The 21,739-nt window shown below is 38.6% G+C and overlaps 1 protein-coding gene across 1 annotated transcript in view; it reads left to right on the top strand.

Moving 5' to 3' along the window:
- Positions 1 to 1,755: 1,755 nt before the first annotated feature.
- LOC122796958 (nuclear pore complex protein Nup153-like) overlaps positions 1,756 to 21,739 on the top strand; it is a 260,786-nt gene continuing 240,802 nt past the window's right edge. Inside the window, exon 1 of the mRNA XM_044065732.1 lies at positions 1,756 to 2,044. Within this exon, the coding sequence (XP_043921667.1) occupies positions 1,967 to 2,044 (78 nt within the window). The 5' untranslated portion in view covers positions 1,756 to 1,966. The remainder of the gene's footprint in view (positions 2,045 to 21,739) is intronic.

Raw genomic sequence — 21,739 nt, 5'->3', positions numbered from 1 at the left:
CCCCGTTGTACCAGTTGTGCTGTACATTCATTGTTTTAACTCTTTTTCAAGCATGGTTGTTTGACTCAACTACCATACCTAAGCATCATCAAAATAAAATGCATCAGGAGATGATAGGTAATGGCAAGCTGTGCATAGTAGGTGTGGCAAACAAGTTTTCTGTGTGCATTTGTTTCTGTAAAATGCTTCATATTAACACTACAATCCAAAATATGACTCAACTACCATACCTAAGCATCATCAAAATAAAATGCATGAGCCAAATAAATATTCATGCGCGCTTGGCCAGGAGGCGTGTTCGGGGTGGGATTTGCTACTGCGCATCCTGCGAGGTACTACACTTGGAGATTACCCCCTTTGGTAAAAACTCTGTACCCATGAACTACCACATAGCTGGCAGTCCACTTAATACCGAAAATGTGATAAGACCTTGGGACATAGGTGGACAGTAGTCTCTCCTTTGATAATCACATTGCCACAGTGGTCAGGAAATCCTTCTACGTGGCTCATCTCATCACAAAAGGATGCTCATCCAGAAAAAAAGAGGTAATTGTTCCCCTCTACTCATCACTCATTAGACCCATTATACAGTACAACGCCCCTTTTGGTATGTACCTCACAAGACATCTACAACAACTGGAAAGACCACAGAAATACCTCACAAAGAGGATTACTGGCCTCAAACAGATGCCCTATGCAGACCGTCTCAAAAAACTACAGCTTTACTCCATCGCATATCACCTAGTCAGGGGCGATCTCTGCCTAACATAGGTTCCTAGGTAGGTACTAGGCTATCGGCCCTAGGGCCCATACAAGCCTAGCCAAAAAATGTACCCTGGCTTTCGTCACCCAAGAAAATTATTTTCCTGTGCCCCTGTCGAGCACTGCCACAGAAGTGATCCCCGGGGTGAATTTCCCATCCAATCATCAAGATTTTTCATGAAGAGTGCTAATGAGGAGCTCTGTTTGACATAGATAAGTAGTCTGTTACAGAGTATGGGAAGTCTCTGGGACAGGAATCTATCCCTCTGGCATGTTCTGTTTATTGTGGTGACAAGGTTAAGGTCCCTAGAGCGTGTAGCTCGGAGGGATTGGGATTTCTTTAAGTGGAGCATGTCCAACAGCTCTGGGAAAACACCTCTGTCATTCTCGAACCCCAGACCTTAGACACACTTGACTGCATGAAGTACTACTAAGCCACAGCAGATATCATTTGACATACAAAGCTATGTCAAACCCAGAGCTGTTGGACATGCTCCACTTAAAGAAATCCCAATCCCTCCGAGATACATGCTCTAGGGACCTAAACCTTGTCACCACAATAAACAGAACATGCTGGAGGGATAGATTCCTGTCCCAGAGCCTTCCCATACTCTGGAACAGGCTACCCATCTATGTCAAACAGAGCTCCTCATTAGCACTCTTCAAGAAAAATCTTGATTGGATGGGAAATTCACCCCGGGGATCACTTCTGTGGCTCTGCTCGACAGGGGCACAGGAAAATTATTTTCTTGGGTGGCGAAAGCCAGGGTACATTTTTTGGCTAGGCTTGTATGGGCCCTAGGGCCGATAGCCTAGTACCTACCTATGACAGAAACGTTTGGCTGGATGGATTAACTGTAACCAGAACCCGGTCCTCATAAAGAAATAAGGTCGCGAAGTGATTACATCAACAAACAAAGCTTTAGCTTTCTAATCCATCGCGTCGATTAAAAATGGCGTAATCTTCTCGCCGAAGGTAGACTACAACATCCAGAATTCCCTTACAACATTTTCCTAGACTATGAGGGTAGACGTCCCGTAACGTAAAACAACAGTCTGCTGTTGGGTGGATTAGGGTGTTTTGAAGCTTGGTTCTTCGAGTTAGAGCGGTAGGAATATAGACGAGATCAGAGAGTGTGACTGGCGGCGAGTGTAGAAGTGCCGCGGTTGTCAAGTTCTTTTTTTTTTTTTTTTTTTTTTGGTCATGGCTGCAACGGGAGGAGGTAAAATTAGAGCTCGGAGATACCATATAGCTTCCAAACCATACATCAAGAACAAACAGGTAAGGGTAATTTACCTCAGTGAGGGTGTCACGCACACACACATACACGTCTGAGCTGCGAGAGAAAGACCCAAGTCTTAATTGTGCTTTTCTTGCAGTGGGGCAGTGAGGCGCTGCGGCCTACTGCCTAGTGGGGACTGCACTGCCTCTTGAAGTGTTTTTTACACTTCACAGTTGTCACGTTAGCTGCTCCGAGTAAGGGGGCAGTAACCACAGGGCGGCGACACTGGCACTTGGGGCCGCAGATCGGAACTGTTAGTTATTACTGCTGTTTAAGTATTAGTCATAGTCCTTTTTTTCTGGCTATCAAATGGGTCTGCTTATTGCTGTCTCCGGTTTTGGCGCGGAGTTCAGTGTTCAAAGTGTACCAGCTGGACGGAAGCTGCCGATTGTATACTGTAAAGTGGAAGTTATTGCGGGCCGCGTGTATTTTGGTATTTTAAGTACAGCATGGGGTTGTTTTGTGGCAGTTCTGTCTGTAGTTGAGTGACAAGGTTGTGTTATCACCTATTTGTACAGCTTATCCTTTGCATCTTGTGACAGCACACTAGTTTAAAGTTTCTGAAATAGAATTGTGTAATATATGATATGTAATACTCATGTTCTTAGTGTAGTAAGTGATGAAACTGTGCGAAAGTGTGCTGTTGTGGCTCTTGACAGCTAAGTATTTGACATCCTCCTTTTACTGTCTTATAGTGCATATGCCCGTGCTTTTTGCATTTACACACAACCTAGTCTGTCACAGATTTTTCTGAAGTGTACATAGAACAGACTTGCAATGAAAACATCGAGACACGTGTAGTATCATTATCTCAACAATTTCCTGGAATGCGTCACGTCTTAATATTAAAAGGAAGTGATGTACACAAACTCGAATTACTAATGCAAAATCAGTATTCGAAAAACCTATGTAATTTAGATGCATGTGTAATGTGTGTATACAAGTTGTCAGTAGATGCAGCAGTTCATATGTAGCTATATATTGTATTCAGCAGCATATATTCTTATACAAAATGTGCGTATCATTAGTTGCATATTGAGTGTGTCTTATGTTTGTGTGTGCATGTATATAAGTCACTGAAAGGTGTAAACCGTGTGCGCGCGCGTGTATAAAATAAAACAAAGCCAATAGCTTTGTTAGCGCATATCAAGCCTTATATATAATGTTTTCTTGTTTGCATAATTAATATTATATTTAAGTTCCTTTAGTTTGCAGACTAGTGTTAGTAAATTAGAAGGAAATTACTTTTATGACAGAAGAATAGAAGAATGAGGTTAGGCACCAAAGACTTGAAGGATTGTGTACTTAAGTTTGCCCAGTATACAGGCATTGATTGAAAAACATGCTGATACTTTCGTTATCCAGCTGAAAATGGCATATTTTACAGAGGAAGTCCTTGTATCAAAGCTTGACAATAGCATAAATCCAAACCCATATCGTTACACTAATATTGTGCATCATGTGAGTGCTTGATGGATGTTAATGTAAGTAAGGGTGTTATAAGCTTTGGTTTATGTGATAGACTGAACTACAAAAAATAATTACACTTTAACAACTTTATGGGCAGATCACTGATGGCACCTTAAAAATATATGGTGGTGAGTGTGGCTGTACTGTTGTGTAGACTTTTTTTTTTCTGTTTCATATTTACTGTGCGGAATTGATCCACATAACTTTTTGATGGAACAGAGCACAAGAAAGTTTTGCTCAAGAGGCTAATGGGAGAGAACGGAAAGAGACTGTATTTGCTTTGCTGAAATTTATGGTCTGCTTTAAGATTCTGACGTGAATAGATACTATGTAGTACACAAAGCTTTATGATTATTCTTCAAAATGCTAAACACTTTTCACTGCTGTCATCAAGTTTGCTAGAAATTCAGCAGCAACCAGAACATAGTGTATAATAGCTAAAACACCTTCAAAAAGTATAATACACTTTTCGTGTTTCTTCACTTGTGTGTATTACTGCATTTAAAGCGGTTAGGGAGTAAAGGTAGACTTTATTTTAGGCAACTATTTGAAGCCTATTTCACTTTGGACTTCTATATTTTTTCTACTTTTATATTGTAACAGGTAAATTTCCCTGTACTGCAAAGAATGGATACAGCAGTGGATGTAGCAAAGTTGCAAACACTTGGTTAGTCCTACATTTTTTTTTTCTTTCTGTGTTAGCCTATGGTGTAGGTAAAGCTCGATGTACTAAAAATTATGAATTTTTTCCGATCATAACCATGTAGTATTGAGATTCGATGCTTGAGCTTTACTCTGCTCTCTGGATGAGGTTTTTTTTTTGTCATTTGTTTAACCAATAGCAAGTTGGTTGTGATTACAGATCTGAGAATTCTCTGTTTTAGTATACACCTTTTTTGTAGCTATTGAGCAGTACACCCCAAAGGCTGAGTTCATTAAAGAGTTAAGTTTTAATGTTCTGTATTGGGGTCATCTGAACACAGTAAAGTTGAATTTTTTTTGCTCCTGTGCTTGCTGACCATGCACCACCTGTTCATTCGTCTATATTGGGGATTCCACCCAGTGCCCGGGTGAGAGCTTCTTGGAGGTGGACAGCCAAGAGGGCAACTTGCACCTTTCCAGCATCCTAGGTTTAATAGTGTTGGCAATGGCCTTACCCCATCCATGACCTTGGGTGTATAATCTCTGTTGCCTCATAATCCCATATAATGCCCTCATGCGAGTATATTTCTGCCAAACTACTTCTGAAGACACTTAATAGTCTTGGTGATCTTGACCCTCCCAGCTTGCATTTGCAATGCTCCTCTTCCTTCTCCTAGCAGGATTGTGATAATACATGACTTGTCTCCACCTTGTACTCCTCCCATGTCCCCAATTTTCCCTTACCATCTCTGTCAGATGCCTGAGCTGCTAATTAAATCTCGGGTGCCTGTGCCGTAGTTGAGACTTGAGCTGACTTATTAGCACAGCGGTTTAAATTAAAGTGTCTAATTTGTTGCTGTGTTATGTGGTAAAGATTATAACTTCTTGCTGTTGTAGTGCTCTCTTGTTTTGTTCTTTAGAAAGTTTTTTGTGTTTTAGTGGGTATTTTTTTTCCTTGGAAGCTATTCGTCAGGAAGTATTTCTTCTCTTGCCTGAATGAAAAATGATTTGCTCTTGGGTGTACTTAGTTATTTTTTAAGATGAACTTGGATTTGCAGGAGAACTTATGCTCCTAGCATGTTTACTTAGTTTTGCAGACCTGTTAAATGGGATTATTGAGTACTTTGGTTAGTTTCAGCAGTTCACTGCTGTGCAAATTATGGGGACAGAGCAGCTTATACATGAAAGGTGATGCTGTTTCGTTGGGGCTAGTTTGATTTGAATTCTGCACCTTTGTTTCCATTTCATTGTAGTTAATGACATTGTATGTATTGACAATTTCTCGCAACAGATGGAGCTGCTATTTCTGGGATTTTCTTTTTTTTTAACATTTCTGCTACCCTTCATGTGAGGGATTGCGTTACCTTTTGAACTTTTGAGCTGTAATCTATGGTTACTTCGCACCTCTTTTTTTAAAATGTCTTTCTGTTAAAAAGTTGTTCTGTGATTTGATATATGGATGGAAAAAACTGGGATGAAACCAGTTGAGAAGTTTATGTAGGTGTGTTGGAACAAGGCTTACTGAATGAAAGAAGTTCAGTTATGTGTTCTTCATTTAAATGTTCTAGCATGCAAGTTATTAAGACATGTCTGAGCTCTGCTTTTCTTTAGTGAGGTCAATCTTGGATTTTCCTTGGGAGTGTATGTGATTTGCAATACTGTAATGTCAAGAAACCAGTTCAGATACTGGGCTGATGTGGTGAATGCTGCATTAATTTAAACAGTTGAGAATAAAGGACAGATTGGACTCTTAACAAAAAAAAAATGTTGGATTAACTCCTCTGGAAAGGGGGGTACTTAATTTCTGCACAAGTTTAGTGTAGTGTAATCTGAAGTTTGTGTGCTTATTAATGTTTTCTTTTCTCAAGTTATTTTTACCTTTTTTCCTCTAGAAAATAATACATGCTGGTCTTGGTTTACACGTGCTTTGATGGAGTTTTTGTGGACATTTTCATAGCTCTTTTGAACAGTTGATTTTTGCCTGTGAGCTCAGGTGTTGAAAATCAGCTGTGCCTTGTTTGTTGTTGGCCTTTATTTTAAGTTTAAGCTGGTAGGTTAACTGGTCTGAAGACCCTTTATGGACAATAGCCGAACCAGTGTTATATGAACAAAATGTGTACAAGCTATGTGGATGGCTTAAACAGATTTGATCAAAAATAACTAGTGGCGGCAGTTGGTGACTGTATATGTTGACCATTTTTACAAACTGGCAGTAATGTGTACATTAGAAGTACGGTTGTTTGATTGTGTTGAAAATGCACACAGTACAAATTTCTCAGAGAAAGTGCTTGACAGGAAATCTTTTGTTGTTTCCGATGCAGCCAGTGGGTAAACTGTAAGTATAGAAGGAAGAAAGAGAAATGAGACTTACTTTTATTTACAGGAAAACATTAAACTAATACTGTCACTAGTGTAACAAATAGTTTAAGTTGCCGAAAGTAAGCGTTTCTTGTGTTAAACAGAGTAACCACTGGGGTTAGTGAAAGCTGTTTGCTGTACACTTGGGTTACTGTATTAATTATTAGGAGTTCTTTGTATGTAGAGGTTTCTCTAATACACTGAGCTTTGCAGATTAGTAGCAGGTGCAAACTTCCATGACTAGGTTCTTAGCTGGTGTTTCTAGGCAATATTGCTCTTACTTTGTGGCTTCCTGATAGAATTGCTTTTATAGTTAAGTTTGTGTTGGTTTTGAATCCCGTTATGATCCGAGTTCCTCCTGGGAGCTTCTTGTAGCCTATTGGCTGTCTTATTTCTGCTTGGCCACGTTTGGATTGATATTTGTTCTGCAGTGTGAGTATTCGGTTATGGGTACTTTTTAATTTTGGTTTTAGCCCTTTGACCTTCAGCAACTTTGAAGCTTTGGTAATGTACCAATAAGGAGAACTTTTTAAGTTTATTGGTGTCCTTTATTTTAGACAGTGTCCAGTATTGTTACCTCTGCACTTAACCGTTGTCGGTTTTATTAATGTTCATTTTTTTTTTCTGTACTGTCGTTGAATTATTTTATTCTGTAATAAGTCTAGCTGAATGCATACTAATAAACTGTGGCTGTTTAATAATGGTGTATTAAGATTCATGGTACAAATAGTTTATAATAAGCAAGTAAATGTTTGGGCAGAACTAGTATTTTTTTCCTTCCTGAATATTGTGATTTGGGTGAACCTGTCTTTGGATGAGACATAAAAACCGAGGCCCTTATCTGCTTGAGTTGGTGGTAGCGCAAGTGGATGTTAAAGATCCCATGGCACCTATCAAAAAGAGTAGGGGTTCTTCATTTAAAAGACTTACAAACGTGTACGTTTGCAGTTAATACAGTAAATATTCCATTTTTCTGTTACTGGCATATACTGTCAGAAGTTTAATACAATAATGAAAAGACGGTTGTATCTTCGTTATTGTTATTTGACTCCATTCCTTTTCCCACAACCATCTAATTTTTCTTAAAATTACTGCTAGTCTCCGTTTACCATTGAACATTAATTTTATCCTTCATTCCCAACATTCCACACAATGTAAAAGTAATCTTGCCTGTTTTTTTAATGTATTAATTTTATGGTAATATCCATACGTAATCATATCCATATTTATTTCATTTATCTACCTCCTTTATATTTTCAAAGAACTTTTTTTCACAATTTTTCCCACAATTTTGCACCCCTTGTACATTGTAAGAAAGTGTGTTCTGTAGTTTCTTTATTACAATATATACAAACTCTTTCGCTGATTATTTTGTACTAGTAACTTGTAAATTGCTAATCTCCGTAAAAGTCTTGCCATTCCACTTGCTTAGCACACCATGTTTTTTGTACACTTATAACTTTTTTTCATTTCCTAATTTGGCCCAAAAATGAACATTATATACAATGATGTATTTGTACCACACTTACTTTCCTTTTCAATTTTTATTTTCATAAATTTTTTTCTTTAACATCTTAATGTTTTCATTTGTACATTCTTTTCCTCTTTTAAACATTTCTAATGCATCTTGGCCAAAACAAAACTTTATACAAATTCATAGAAGCAGCATAACCAAACCTCCATCTCCTTTACTCGTATAGGATTCATGTCTTTACTGGATTCAATATCGAACCCCATGTAAAAGAAGAAGAAAAATATTTGTTTCTTTTTCATAGATTATTGGCAGGCTTTGTTTAAATATGGAGTCCCTCGATATAACTTAATTAATCAAATAAACCTTTTTTATTAATTAATGGCTTGTATGTTTTCCAAAAGCTCCTTATTTCATCTATTTTTCCTTATTTACATTGTTACCCCGAAATCTTATTCCCAACACAGATTTCTGTCTTCGAAAATGGTATTCTTCCTATCTTTACTACATCAACCAGTCCTTTGCTTTTTTATTTACAGTCATGACTGTTATGTTACATTGACATACATAACATCTTTCATGTAGACTTTGTTTCTGGTAAGCAGTATATTATCTTCAGAAGTAAACATACCTGGAATTTTTATCCCTTTGTTAGTAATATAGTAGTACCTTTCATATGCAGATTTACATGTCTAATGCATATGTAACTAATGCAAATAGACTACTACTCGTAGGACATCCCTGATGTAAACATTCTTTATATCTATTGGCTTGCTTAACCACCCATTCACTAAAATTCTTTGTTTTTGTCATATGCAGAGCGTATATTGATTTTTCTGTCATACTGTTCCATAATTCTCCATATAGTCCGTGTTGTACTGTATCAAATGCTTTATTTAAATTTCCTATCATGATCTTGGTTTCATCTGTCCTGTTTATAATGTCATATACAATTGCCCTTACAGTGAATGACAATTCCTGACATCCTTTTCCCCTTAAACTATATTTATTGCCTTCCATAATACATTTCATTTTACATTCTGTCGCTCTCCTAATTAGGACACAGAGTCTTCGTGGGTTCTGTTCAGGCAGCTTTATTATAAACGCATCACAACAGAAGTTTACTGACTTTAAAGTAACTTGTGTACAAACGACTGCAGTCAAATATGCTGCACTCGCAAAATGGCCCTGGGAATAGCATGTGCCTGGTATTTATATGTGCACACTCAGTCCTTGATATGCTTCTTAAAGACACAGCACATACACTCTGATCTACATCCTCCCTCTGAGAAATCATGCAGTGTTATGAATCTACTTGGCATGCCAACATTACACATGGAATTGTCTTGCAGTTGTACAAGAGTGGGTACATATGTGCAGTTATGTCCATGTTGCTGCATATTTCACACTGGGCCTGGATATTCAACCATATTGTGTGACATAAAACTGGGAATTAGATTTAGCAACTGGAGCTGTCTCTACAGAATGTTCAACCTTGGAAGTATCTGGAGCATCTTCAGGAATAGAAGTAGAGGTTGAAACGCACTCTCTGGAATGGGAACAACGTCTGGTTCGATATGAGATCTAGAGTCTGCATTGCATGACAATACTGCAGTGATGGTTATGGTACAGGAAGAAGATGCCTGCGATTTTCTCCTGTACTCCACACCCTCCGATTCTACAAGGTATGATCTCTGCTCCACACATGCCTGTAACCTGACCAATCCAGTCAAAACCTTTCACCGTTTTGTATTCTCACTGTCTCTTCTTCCCTCAGCGGACAAAGAAATCTGCTCAGTCTGTCATAACTGGACTTCTGGATAGAGCTCTTCTTGAATAATTGAGCCTTGATGGTTTTGTTCTTGGCTTTAGGCCTCAAACTGGAAATAAATAAGTAGCGTTGTTCTGGTTTGCTTGGATAGAAGTCTTTGAGCAGGTGAGCCAAGTATATCGTTGAGCCAAGTATATCGTTGAGTGTGTTTCTGAGAGAGTTCAAAAAAGCATCGATATTGGCATGCTTTGACCTTTCAAGTAATTGCTTTGCACTCTGCACTGCATGTTCAGCTAGTCCATTTGAGTGTGGTTATTCAGGACTGCTAGTAACGTGCAAAGTCCCATTCTTTTGCAAGTTTCTCAAATAGCTGACTAGTAAATTTGAGTACCATTGTCAGAAATAACTTGTGTGGACTACCATGGACTGAGAAATGAGGTTTCAACTTGGTAGTAACAGTAGTGGATGTTTAGGTAGTAAATCAATCTCAAACCAATTTGAATAAGAGTCTACCAATATCAAGTAGTGTTGATTGTCCCACTCAAAGATATCGGTGGCTACTGTTGACCAAGGTAGTTCAGGAACTTGACTTAGCTGAAGTGGTTCTCTTCACAAATGCGGTCTAGTAATATTGCATACTGAACAAGAAGAAAGGACTTTATCAATGTTTTTCAGTAATTAAGGTCAAAATGCTAATTCTCTCTCTCTTTTCTTAGTGGATGTGGAACCTGGGTGACCACGATGAAAAATCTGGATATATTCTTGTAAGGAAGTAGGAACAACAATTTTAGGACCTTTGAAAATAATGCCATCTTCCATCAACATTTCATCTCTGTAAGGAAAATAGGTTTGCACTTTTGGTAGTACACTAGATTGGAATTACACGATGGCTCCAGGTTCAAACGAAAAAAGCTTTTATTACAAAACGTAAGCGCTTTCACGGTTCAACCAACTGCTTCCTCGGATGTTAAAACAAGGCTAAAAAAACATTACTTATGTAGTAGTAATACCTACATCATTTTCTATTCTAATAAAAGAAATCTAATACAGTTGAATACCAATTAAGTAATTAAGATTGCCTTAAAGCACCAGCAAAAGCATAAAAACATTGATTATTAGATATATAAGCACATTAAAATGAAAATATTGTATATAAAAATGTGTATCGAGAAAATACATGTCCTAATATTAATGCAACCTATTCCCTAAGAAAAACATTAAAAATACATGAAAATCCTAAGTGTTCCTAAGAAATAAGATGACCTACTTAATGGTCTAGCTTTAAGGACTGGTCTGATAGGAAATTTATCATTCATACCCTTTCCAGTGTCGGCCCTCGTCCTAATAATTAACCTAGTCTCTAATATCTCTGTTCTATTCCTGATGTCTCCTAATCTCCCATTTACCCTTGTCTGTACAACCATAGACTTAAACCGATGTTTATTACCTTTCTCAATAATGTGTCTAGCTAGAGCATTGGTTCTGTTAGAACTCCTGGTATAGAGGTGCTTTCTTACCCTGTCCTTTAAACGTCTATCCGTTTTACCTATATAAAACAACTGGTAGGTTAAACAATATGCCAGATAAACGAGATGTACCGAATCACAAGTGACTGTCTCTTTAAACCTAAACAATGTATTTAAAATCTGGATAAAAAAACTGTCCTGATGCATCTAAACAGTCAGTCACAAAATTACACGGTAACGTTTCAAATCAATCAAGTTGATATGAAAAATCTTGGGGTAACATAACAGCCTCTTGTGAGATTTCATGTTCTTGTATATAATTCTAGGGTTGTTCCCTACCACTTCTTTCATGCGATCATCCGCTGTATTCATATGAAATAGGAATTTGAAACAGCTTGTGTGTGATAGGGACAGAAGTAAGGTCAGTGGAACTGGGCATTGGGAACGTATCCCTGTATGCATTGTAAAGCATGTAGATACATATCCAGTGGCCACGTGTGCCCATCCCGTCAGTCAAAGGTTGTATTCTGAGAATATACTCTTTGACTGACAGGATGGACAAACGTGGTCATTAGCAACTGGAGCTGTCTCCTAAGCTTCAAGCGAATTGTAATGCAATCAATGTGGTATATTTAGCTAGGTGCATGTGTAGTTCATCATTTTATGTAGGGAAGACCAACTAAGTTTTAAAACTAAGATTTTGAGGCATTTATCAGCCATAAGTTTGCACAAAGTGTGTAATGCTCTGTATTAACATGTGAATGAACATCAAGGACTTTTTTTTTAAGTTTATGGCCTTACAGTCCCTAAAATCAATCCAAGGGGTAGTGATCTGGTTACTTATACTGAATACTGTGTAACGCAATGGATTATAGAACTTGGGGCAGATGGAAGTCCAGGTTTGAATGGGATTGTGCCTTTAAAACCTGTAATAGAGGCGGAGACCATGTGTTCAGGGTTTTGACTGCTGATTGGGTAATTGTTTTGAATAACGAGCTTGTACTAGAAGGAATTTAGTCTGAAGGGTGTATCCTGAAAGCGCTTACTACATTTGTATCAAAGGTTGCTGTTTTAGCCTGGTGTTCTGGAGTTTTTCCGTTGATTTTGTTCCTGTTTTTACTACTGCAGACATATTCGGTACCTGCTTTTTGTTTTGTTCTGGTTTTGCGAGGTACAAGATACACATGGCTAACTTTGTGAATGATCCATTGGAGTTGAAGTATCATCCTGCCACACCAGTAACATGGGATTTTCGAGAGAGGATGCGAAGGTTGGCAGTTAAGAATAATTCTCTCATGAATGTGAGACTCCACAAGGAGAATGCAGCTAATGCTGGTGCAACTTTGAAGGAGGATGGCGAGTCCTTTATGGGATTGTATACTGTGTTTAAGAAACAAATTATACAGACTTAAGAGACTACAGTGGCAGCGCTTCCATTTGGAAGCCTGCGTGAATTTTTGTGTCGTGCCTAGAGGGATGAGAGTTTTATGTATGCCTACGTATGATGATACATAACCGGAGTTACTGGCACTGTGGCAGGAGATAAATATTGAGACCAGCTTTAAATGTATGCAGTTGCTTATTGAGCATTTTACTCCTAAGGACCAGCAGTTAAGTCCATTGAGAAGCACCAGGCAGAGATTGAGAGGAAGTTCCCCAGTGAAAGCTACTTATTGAAGCTAGATTAATTGTACTGTGCAGTCAGTGCCTTTGATACAAGGATCTTGGGTTGGGGGCTAGTCCCAAGACTTTGTACTCAGTTGTTTTTTCTGCAACTGCCGGTGCCTGTAAGGAAAAAGAAAAGAAGCCTGAATTACAGGTGAATGGTCAGAGCCAACAAGCAGAGAACGCAAATGGAGGAAAATCTCTGACTGCAGGTACTGTTGAGTTGGTTTATAATCTTTCCAGTCCTGTTTTATCTACTATGCAACATCGTTTACTCTGTAAAGGATTGAACTTTGTTCTGGAAGATCGTTCATGATATGTTGATACAGGTTTAGATTTGAAACAGTTTGGCAGGATGCTGCAACTTAGACAAATGTTTGGTAATTCCACAGGTATGTATGTCAATATGGGGAATTTGATGAAACCTAGTATTTGTCACCCACGAGCCTGGTGATAGAGACTTTTATCAGGACTTGTCAGTTTTTAAACAGTCTTAACTGATCCTCAAAACATTTTAACGTAATTTGTATGCAAGTGAGAGGGAAGTGTTGAGAAATTTGATAGATAATACTGAAGTTGTGAAAGATCTGTGGACAAGGGAGAGTCTATTTGTTTTAATGGATTCGGTATATTATGTTAATAAAATTAAATGCATGCTTGAGCAGGAAGACACCTATGCGCAAATTACACCATCCCAGGTGAATAATATTGTTACACAAGTTGTGTTTTGTCTGAATTAAGGGACTGTGACGTTATAACTGAGATTTATTTCTTTCATTTCAGTAGAGCACCCAGTTGTACAGAGTTGCTCAAGATGCAACAGATCCATCCCTAAGACCTATAGTTTTCGGGCAGGGGGTGGATTACAGAATGTTGTTCCTTCTGGGTTGAATCAAAGTTGAGACCGGTGGTCTCTTCTGTACCTAGAATTTTAAAGGATAGTGCCCATTTTTTGACTAGTTTTGTTTGAAGTTTTATCCAGTAGAAGTTTTAATAGTTTGCTGTTAGTTACTTTAGACGTGCAGAGTGTGTTTACCACCCTACCTAATAGGTATGGCATACAAGCGATTAAGCAGTTTGTATGATTATATGCAAGAAGATATTGTTACAGGTAACATCATTAGATACAGTATTGGAGAACAGTATATTTCTCTTTGAACAACAGCTTTAAAATATCCCTTCGAATTGGGTAAACCCAAACAATCTTCTGTTTTATAAGGATCAACTTCTCCCACTTTCCCTCCTAGTTAAATCCCTTCAATTCTTTAATTATTGTCCACAGCTTCTCCTCTGGCTGATGAAAGTATGTGTGATCTGTATGCAGGATTGTACAGACTAAAGCTCTTTTCACTGCTTAATGTCCTTACTGATAAGCAAGAGTTTCTGGTTTCTCAATTTTTGTTTCATCTTTTATTTGGTCTCTTTCCACATATCATTAGCTGCCGTAACAGAAGTTTTTAATCCATACTCCTAAATACTAATTGTCATGTCCTCATAAATATGGGTATTGTTGGACCAGTTTGTATGAGGGTGCATAACTTTGAGCAATTGCCTCTGTTTCAACTTAGTTAATTTTGTGTCCTGAAAAGACTTGAAACTATTTCAAAATGTTTCACAACACTGATGTGTCCTTTTCTTGATTTTATTAGTTACAAAATATGCAAATAAAGCAATAACAATTATATATTTGTATTTCCGAGTCCCTTATTTCTTTGCAATTGGTTCTAAATATAAGGCAAACAGCAAAGGGAAAGAGGATGTCCTGCCTGGTTCCTCTGTTCATACACAACTTATCTGAGAAGAGCCCTTTCACTTTAATTCTTGCCTCCAACCCTTCATAGATCCTTCTAATTAACCTTCTTGTATCATTGTGTGGAAATTCTTTCAATGCCCTACTCATAAAATTCTAGCTTAGTCTATCAAATGCTTTCTGTGCATCAAGACCCACCAATAAGAGGTATTTTCTGCAATTCCGCTTCCCTGTGTATTATCGTTCGATTAATGTTGTCCAACGTTTGCCTCTCCTCCACAAATCACTCTGATTTATATACATCAGTTTTGGTAACACCTTTGCTCTTATTTTAACTATTGTAGACATAAACACTTGCAACCTTGGTTTAAAATTGAAATGGGTCCATAAGAAGCTGTAACACAGCCACCACAGCTTTCTTCAAAGATGTTGGTGCATCCGGGACTTCCAAGTTGGCTGCTTAATTCTTGCTCTCTCTGTGAAAACAGAAAATCCGCAGTGAAGACCATTAGACTTGTGTTTATGGGTAAATTTCAGTAACTGCCTATTAACTGTACTGACGGGATGTCAGAAAAAAGAAATAGAAGACCTGGAAAAAAATCCGCTACAAAAAATGAGGAAGAAACATTGACTGGAGAAAGTTCTGCAGCAGTTTAGCAAAAAGCAATGCAACCTCCAGACATGAATTCCAGTAACCTACAGGAAGATAAAAAAACAAATGCACACAGACCTGGTTAAAATAAACAAAACACAGATGGAGTATAGCAACACAAACCACAAAAAGCTTGAAAAAATTGGAAGAAGCTTTAAACAAATATTCAGATGAAGTGATAAAGCTAGAAAAATCAGAGGTTGAAATAAGGCTGGCTGAATGAGACTGCTCAGGAAGAGATGTTTCAAAAAAATAATAGAATTAGAGGACAGAGCACGTAGGGAAAACCTGAGAATTTTCAGCTTTACCAGAGAAGATGGAAGGAACAGACTGCATTAATCTTTTATGAAAGCACAAATAAGCAAGTGGGTTTGTATTCCACAGCAGGAGTTGTTGGGTGAAAGGGCACATTGTGTATATACGCTCCAAACCTGGCTGTGAGACAGGAACCTAGACCTTTAGTAAAGATGGAGTTGACTTTGACAAACTGTGGCAGAAGGACAAAGTGCTAAAACTGAGAGACAGCAGTGTGTTTGTGGATAATTAATCATTGTACACCAGGCATACGAGAAGCACATTTATTCCAGGGAATGTCAAGATGACTGTGTGGGATTCAAAGTATTCTTCCCTGGAGGGACAAAATACTTTTTGACATGCATGTTAAGGAAGAAATACTTTGTTTTGTTCAACAAAAAGTGAACTGTAAAATGGAAAGAGATCTGCTTCTTGTTCTGGTAATAAAGACTGCAGAGAGACTGGATGTGTGAAACTTTTTTTCCAGTGTTTTAAATGTTGGACTGAAGGAATGGAGCATGAGAGTTGACTATAAAACAGAGTAAGTTGGAAATGAAGCAGAGACAGGATTTGGGAGATGGGGAAGAAAGTAACAAAACTTGTAACATAATGTGGCCGTACAGTGCAATAACTTGAGTTTTTGAAATATGACAGAACAAGAACATTTGGAAATATTGGGCACATTTGTTGGACTTGCGAGAACTCTAAAGCAGATGCCTTACTTCATGTCATTTAATCTTCAAAAATGCTTTGGGGAGGGGAAAAGGCAGGAGAATGTTAACTGTAAGTTAAGATTTGTTTTCTTACTACTAGTGTATAAAGTTTTTTTCCAGTTTATTTTTAAGTGTAATGGGGATTGTAAACATTCTCTCTCTCTCTCTCTCCCCCTTGTTCAGTTTTAAGAGCATGCTAAAAGAAAAATTTAATGTGCTTTTTTCATTCTTGCATGGGGAAGTGACTGGAATAAGGACCTTGGATTGACTGACTTACAAGTTTTAAGAGTAAGCAAGTAAATGAAAAATAATATTTAATGTTGTGAGGCCTTTGTTCTAGTAAATACATGTATGCTCAGCAGTTTTGCAGGTGGCCTTCATATTTCCATGGAAACCTGATAAAAACTGGTTGCCTGGTTCTTGTGTCTCCATGGAGACAATCTGGTAAGGAGAAACTGGCTACAGTCTGGAGAGTGACTGAATAAAAATAAATGAAGAGAAATTGGCTAGGAGATGTAATGTTTTCTAAAAGCATTCAGGGGGTTTCCCAGCTGGGGGAGCTATAAAGGAAATAAAATCAATTAGCATTTAGTAGAAGCAAAGGCTGCACCATGCGTCTTAACATGTTTAACCTCTCATTTAGGTTAACTCAAGTCTGAGTGTGGCTGTCAGTTTGGGGCTTTTGTTCCTATTAGGGTAAATTTTCAGTGTTTGAAGATGTGCATAGTTTTGTGCGTTTAGTATTAAGCTAATAGGTTTTGGGGGGTATTAGGTATGTGATTTTTGATTGAGGGCTTTCCATAAAACCAAAGTTTTGTACGATGTGACATAGGCTGAAATGAATATGACAAACAACTGTAAAAGTTCAACCTGTCAAACAGTGTGTGCGTGTAACACAAAACCTGGAACTAGACATTTTGACAAAAAAGGTGTTCTACATAAAATATGGGAATAACTTTACAAAAAGCATCACTATCTTTAAATGTCAATTGTTTCACAGATAAATATAAAAAAAGTAATGAATTATTATATTAAAAATGTAGAGTGCAAATAGCTAAGTTACAGGGGACACGCTTAGAACTGAACATATGAATTTGATTAAAAAAGTTTTCAGGATAGTTATTCAGTGGAATATCTGGGACAAAGGAAAAGAGGGGTACTTAATTACAAGAGGAACTCCAATAGTGATAGCAGAGGATAGAAAAAGATAATGGCAGATTTGTAGTGCTAAGGGACTACTGAGAAGGGAAACTTTACACTGGCATGTATTTATATTCCACCTAAAACTGCTGTAATGGAGCTTAAAAAATTCTGGAAGAAGTTTGTTTTTTAGTAAGGAATATTACTTGTAGGTGGAGATTGGAATGTGACTTGCATCAGTGAAGATGTGTCTGGGGGACCCAGAAGGGAAAGTATAACAAAGGAGGGTAGATTCTTGAAGAAATCTTCCATGCCAAATATTTTCATAAATGTGAATTCAGTAATAGGAGTTCAGAGTGATTTTACATATTATTCCCCAAGATGTAAAAACTGGGCTAGGCTAGACAGAATTTACTTTTCACAAGACACTGGAAAACATGAAGATCCTACCAAACACCCTGATATTGGGCAATTTCAATTACCCTACCATTCACTGGGAAAACTACTCTAGTACAAACTACCAGGCCCAGTGCTTCCTGGAATTCATAAACTCAAGCACCCTGGATCAGCTGGTAAACTCCCCTACCAGAGGTGAAAACCTATTGGACCTGGTCATCACCAACATGAGCGAGACAGGTGTTCCACACAGGAGGTCAACCAGTCACTGGTTAGATCAGACCATAAACTAGTGACTCTGGATGTCCACACCCCACCATCACCCACAACTAAGGAAACCACAGTAAAAAAAACTTTTCTAAAGCAAACTTCACCTTGTTTAAAACACAGGTGGTAAGTTTCACAGCCCCTACGCTAAAGGATAACTCTGCCCAAAATGCAGAAACCTTTACAAATGCACTCTATGAGCACTTACAAGGATGCATGGATCGTGCCATTCTAGCAAAACCAAGACTTACTCCTCTAAGAGAAGGAAACCAGTTTGGTGGACCCCTGCCATAAACAGGCTATACAATAGGAGGAAAAATGAGTTCAGAAAAAAAGCAAATCTCAAGAAGGAAAAGACATGCCTGATCAGTATCCGTAAGAAACGAAGGTACCTCATTAAAATCATCCAAGGCTAACTTCGAAAGAAAAATAGCTAAGGATTCAAAAGATAACCACAAAGCCTTCTTTAGCTGTGTTAAGAATCTAAGTGGCAATTCGCAGATATGCACTGAACTAGTGAAAAATAGCACAAAATATACTGAACCTACTGATATTGCCAACTTCCTGGCAGACAGATTCAGTGCAAACTTCACCCCCCTCTCGCCCCCAAAACGGCCCACAGCAATACCGGAAAAGTGTAGTGTCCCAGAAATCACAGATGCACAGGTGAAAACAGCCCTTTTAAAAGCCAAAAACACAGCGTCAATGGGGCCAGATGGTGTCCCAGGCTGCGTCTTGCATGAACTACAGAACAAACTAACCCCCCACCTAAACACACTGTTCAACCTCAGCCTCTCCACAGGCTACATGCCCATAGAGTGGCGCACAGCAACTGTTATTCCTCTCCACAAAGGAGGGGCCACAACTGACCCTGGTACCTATCGCCCCATAAGCCTGACTAGCCTGGTCTGCAAGGCTATGGAGCGCATCATGAAACTCATTAAAGACATTGGGAACCCTCCAAACACTTGACCCGACCCAGTTCGGCTTTAAGGGCAGATCATGCCTACTAAACTTGGTTGACTTAGAGACGGTCACCAAGGCCATGGATGAGGGAAAGGTGGTTCACACAGCCTACCTTGACCTCACCAAGGCTTTCAGCACCATTCCCCACTCGAGTATTACGGCAAAACTCACCAGCCTGAATATAAACCTCTACGTCACGAGATGGGTTGCCAACTGGCTTACAGACCGAACTCGCATGGTAAGAATAGTGGGCTCCTGGTCCGACTCTAAACAAGTCATAAGTGGTGTCCCGCAACGCTCAGTCCTGTGACCCCTACTGTTTGGCATATACTTCTCAGAAGTACAGGCAAACGCAGGAGGACTATGGCTAACCAAGTTCGCTGAGGACTGCAAACTGGGAGCCATAATTGACTCTCTGGCTGACACGGACATTCTCCAAAAGGGCCTTACTGAGACTGACACCTGGTGTCAGTCATGGCCTCAAGCTAAATATAAAAAAATGCATGGTCATTCCATTTGGGAAAAACAAAACGCCCACGAATTACCACATAGGTGGCAGGCCCCTTAATACAGAAGAGGTAATAAGAGATCTGTGGACCCAGGTAGATGGTAATCTCTCCTTTGACAATCATATTGCCAAAGTAGTTAGGAAATCCTATGTAGCCCATCTAATTACTAAAAAGTTTGCATCTAGAAATGGAGGTTATAGTGCCCCTCTTCTTGTCACTCATCAGACCCATCATAGAGTAAAATGCCCCATTTGGGATGTACCTCACAAGACACTTCCAACAGCTGGAAAGACCACAAAAGTACCTCACCAAGAGGATTACTGGCCTCAAACATGTATGTCCTATGCAGCCCGACTGAAAAAACTCTGTCTGTACTCGCTTACTCTGGGGTGGTCTCTGACCGACTGACTTACAAAGCCATGTCCAACTCAGAATTGATGGACATGCTTCACCTAAAGAAATCCAAGTCACTGCGAGCCACACGCTCTAGTGAGCTAAACCTCACCACAACAGTAATAGAACATGCTGGAGGGATAGATTCCTGTCAGACTCCCCATGCTTTGGAACAAAATTCCAAACTACATTAGGCAGAGCCCCTCACTAACACTCTTCAAGAGAAACCTTGACGAGTGGATGCGTAACAGAAAGTACACCCCTGGGATCACTTCATTGGCTCTGCTTGACAGAGGATCAGTTAATCAATGGGGCGCAAAAACCGACACACTCTGACTAGGCTTATAAATACCCTCTGGCAGATAGCCTAGTACCTACCTATGAACAAGAACATGTGCATTTACTTGAAGGTCTTTATACACACCCAGTATACATTTCAGATCATGTGTCAATTAATAACTAAAATAAAAACAGAGTAATGAAATAAAAATAAGACACTGGTGCTTTCCCATGTATTTGTTGAAAAGAGAGGAATTTAAAGAATGGATAGTGGAGATTATTCAGGAGCTAGTTGGGAAGATGCCCTTTCTTTTTTTCTCAAAATATATCTAGGGAGTCGGGTAAAATTAAGGTGGAGTTTAAAAATTGGGTGGAAATTAGAGAGAGCTATGGATAAGAAGTAGCAAGAATTATTTAGAGGAACTGACAAATTTAAAGTATTGCAGAAAAGGGGGAATCTCTCAGAACAAGAGGATCAACCGCAGAATGCTAAGCAGAAAATACTGAATTAACTTGATATTATGCATGAGTTTAGAAAGATTGCTGATAAGCAACTTAATAACAATAGAGCACAAAAACATTTAACATGGTGACTCGTGCGACAAAGTAGAAAGGGCTGTTGCCAAGCTTAAGGAGCCTATAACCAGGAATGTAACAAGACCTCCTGTAGAGGTGTTAGAAATATTTTAGAAATTCTATAAAGTCTGTATGAAGCAGAGACATATGGAAATCAAAATGTGGTTATGGAAAAATTAAATATTCCAAGGTTTAGAGGTACATGAGGCTCAATTACTAACTTTTAGGATAGGAGGAGATGAGGGACAATTTGTGATGTATAACCAAAGTCCCCAGGAAAATATGGTGTTCATGTGGAAGTTGGGAAGCTAGGAGGGGAAAAAACTGACAAAGATTTGGAAAGTTTTGTTTAACAGTATTTCAAGAGGATAAGTACCAACATCCTGGAAGAAAGCAGAAGTTGCTATAATACCTAAAGAGGGTAAAGATCCATCAGACTCAGCTTCATACAGGCCTATTTCAATAAAGTGTTAATGTCGAATACCAAAATTGATGCATATTAATGTGGTTTTGTGTAGGGGAGCCAAACATTTGGCAGCATTAATAGAACACTGATCCAGAGGGAAGCAGAATGTAAGAAAATACCATTGTTGTTGGTGGATCTTGATGCACATAAAGCATTTGACAGAATAAGCTGGGACTTTTGAGCTGGGCGATGGAAGCATTTGCATTTCCTGAAAAATGTATAAAGTTGATTTAGGAGGATATATGTGGGATCAGAAGTGAAAATTAAAGTGGTTGGGGTCCTCTCTGATTTCTGCTTGAGCAGACTAACCAGGCAAGGGTGTTCTCTCTCCCTTTTGCGAGTGGTTCTAAATATAATGCAAATAAAAAAAGAGAATAAAAGAAATTCAAGGATATAATTGGTATGGTAGTCAATAAAAGCTGGCTCTTTTTGCAGATGACATTTTATACA

Source organism: Protopterus annectens, chromosome 3.part0 (assembly GCF_019279795.1).
Source record: "Protopterus annectens isolate FY-2018-M chromosome 3.part0, PAN1.0, whole genome shotgun sequence".
In the NCBI taxonomy this organism is placed as follows: domain Eukaryota; kingdom Metazoa; phylum Chordata; order Ceratodontiformes; family Protopteridae; genus Protopterus; species Protopterus annectens.
Note: the sequence above shows the minus strand (reverse complement) of the source record. Positions and strands in the feature narration are given on the sequence as shown.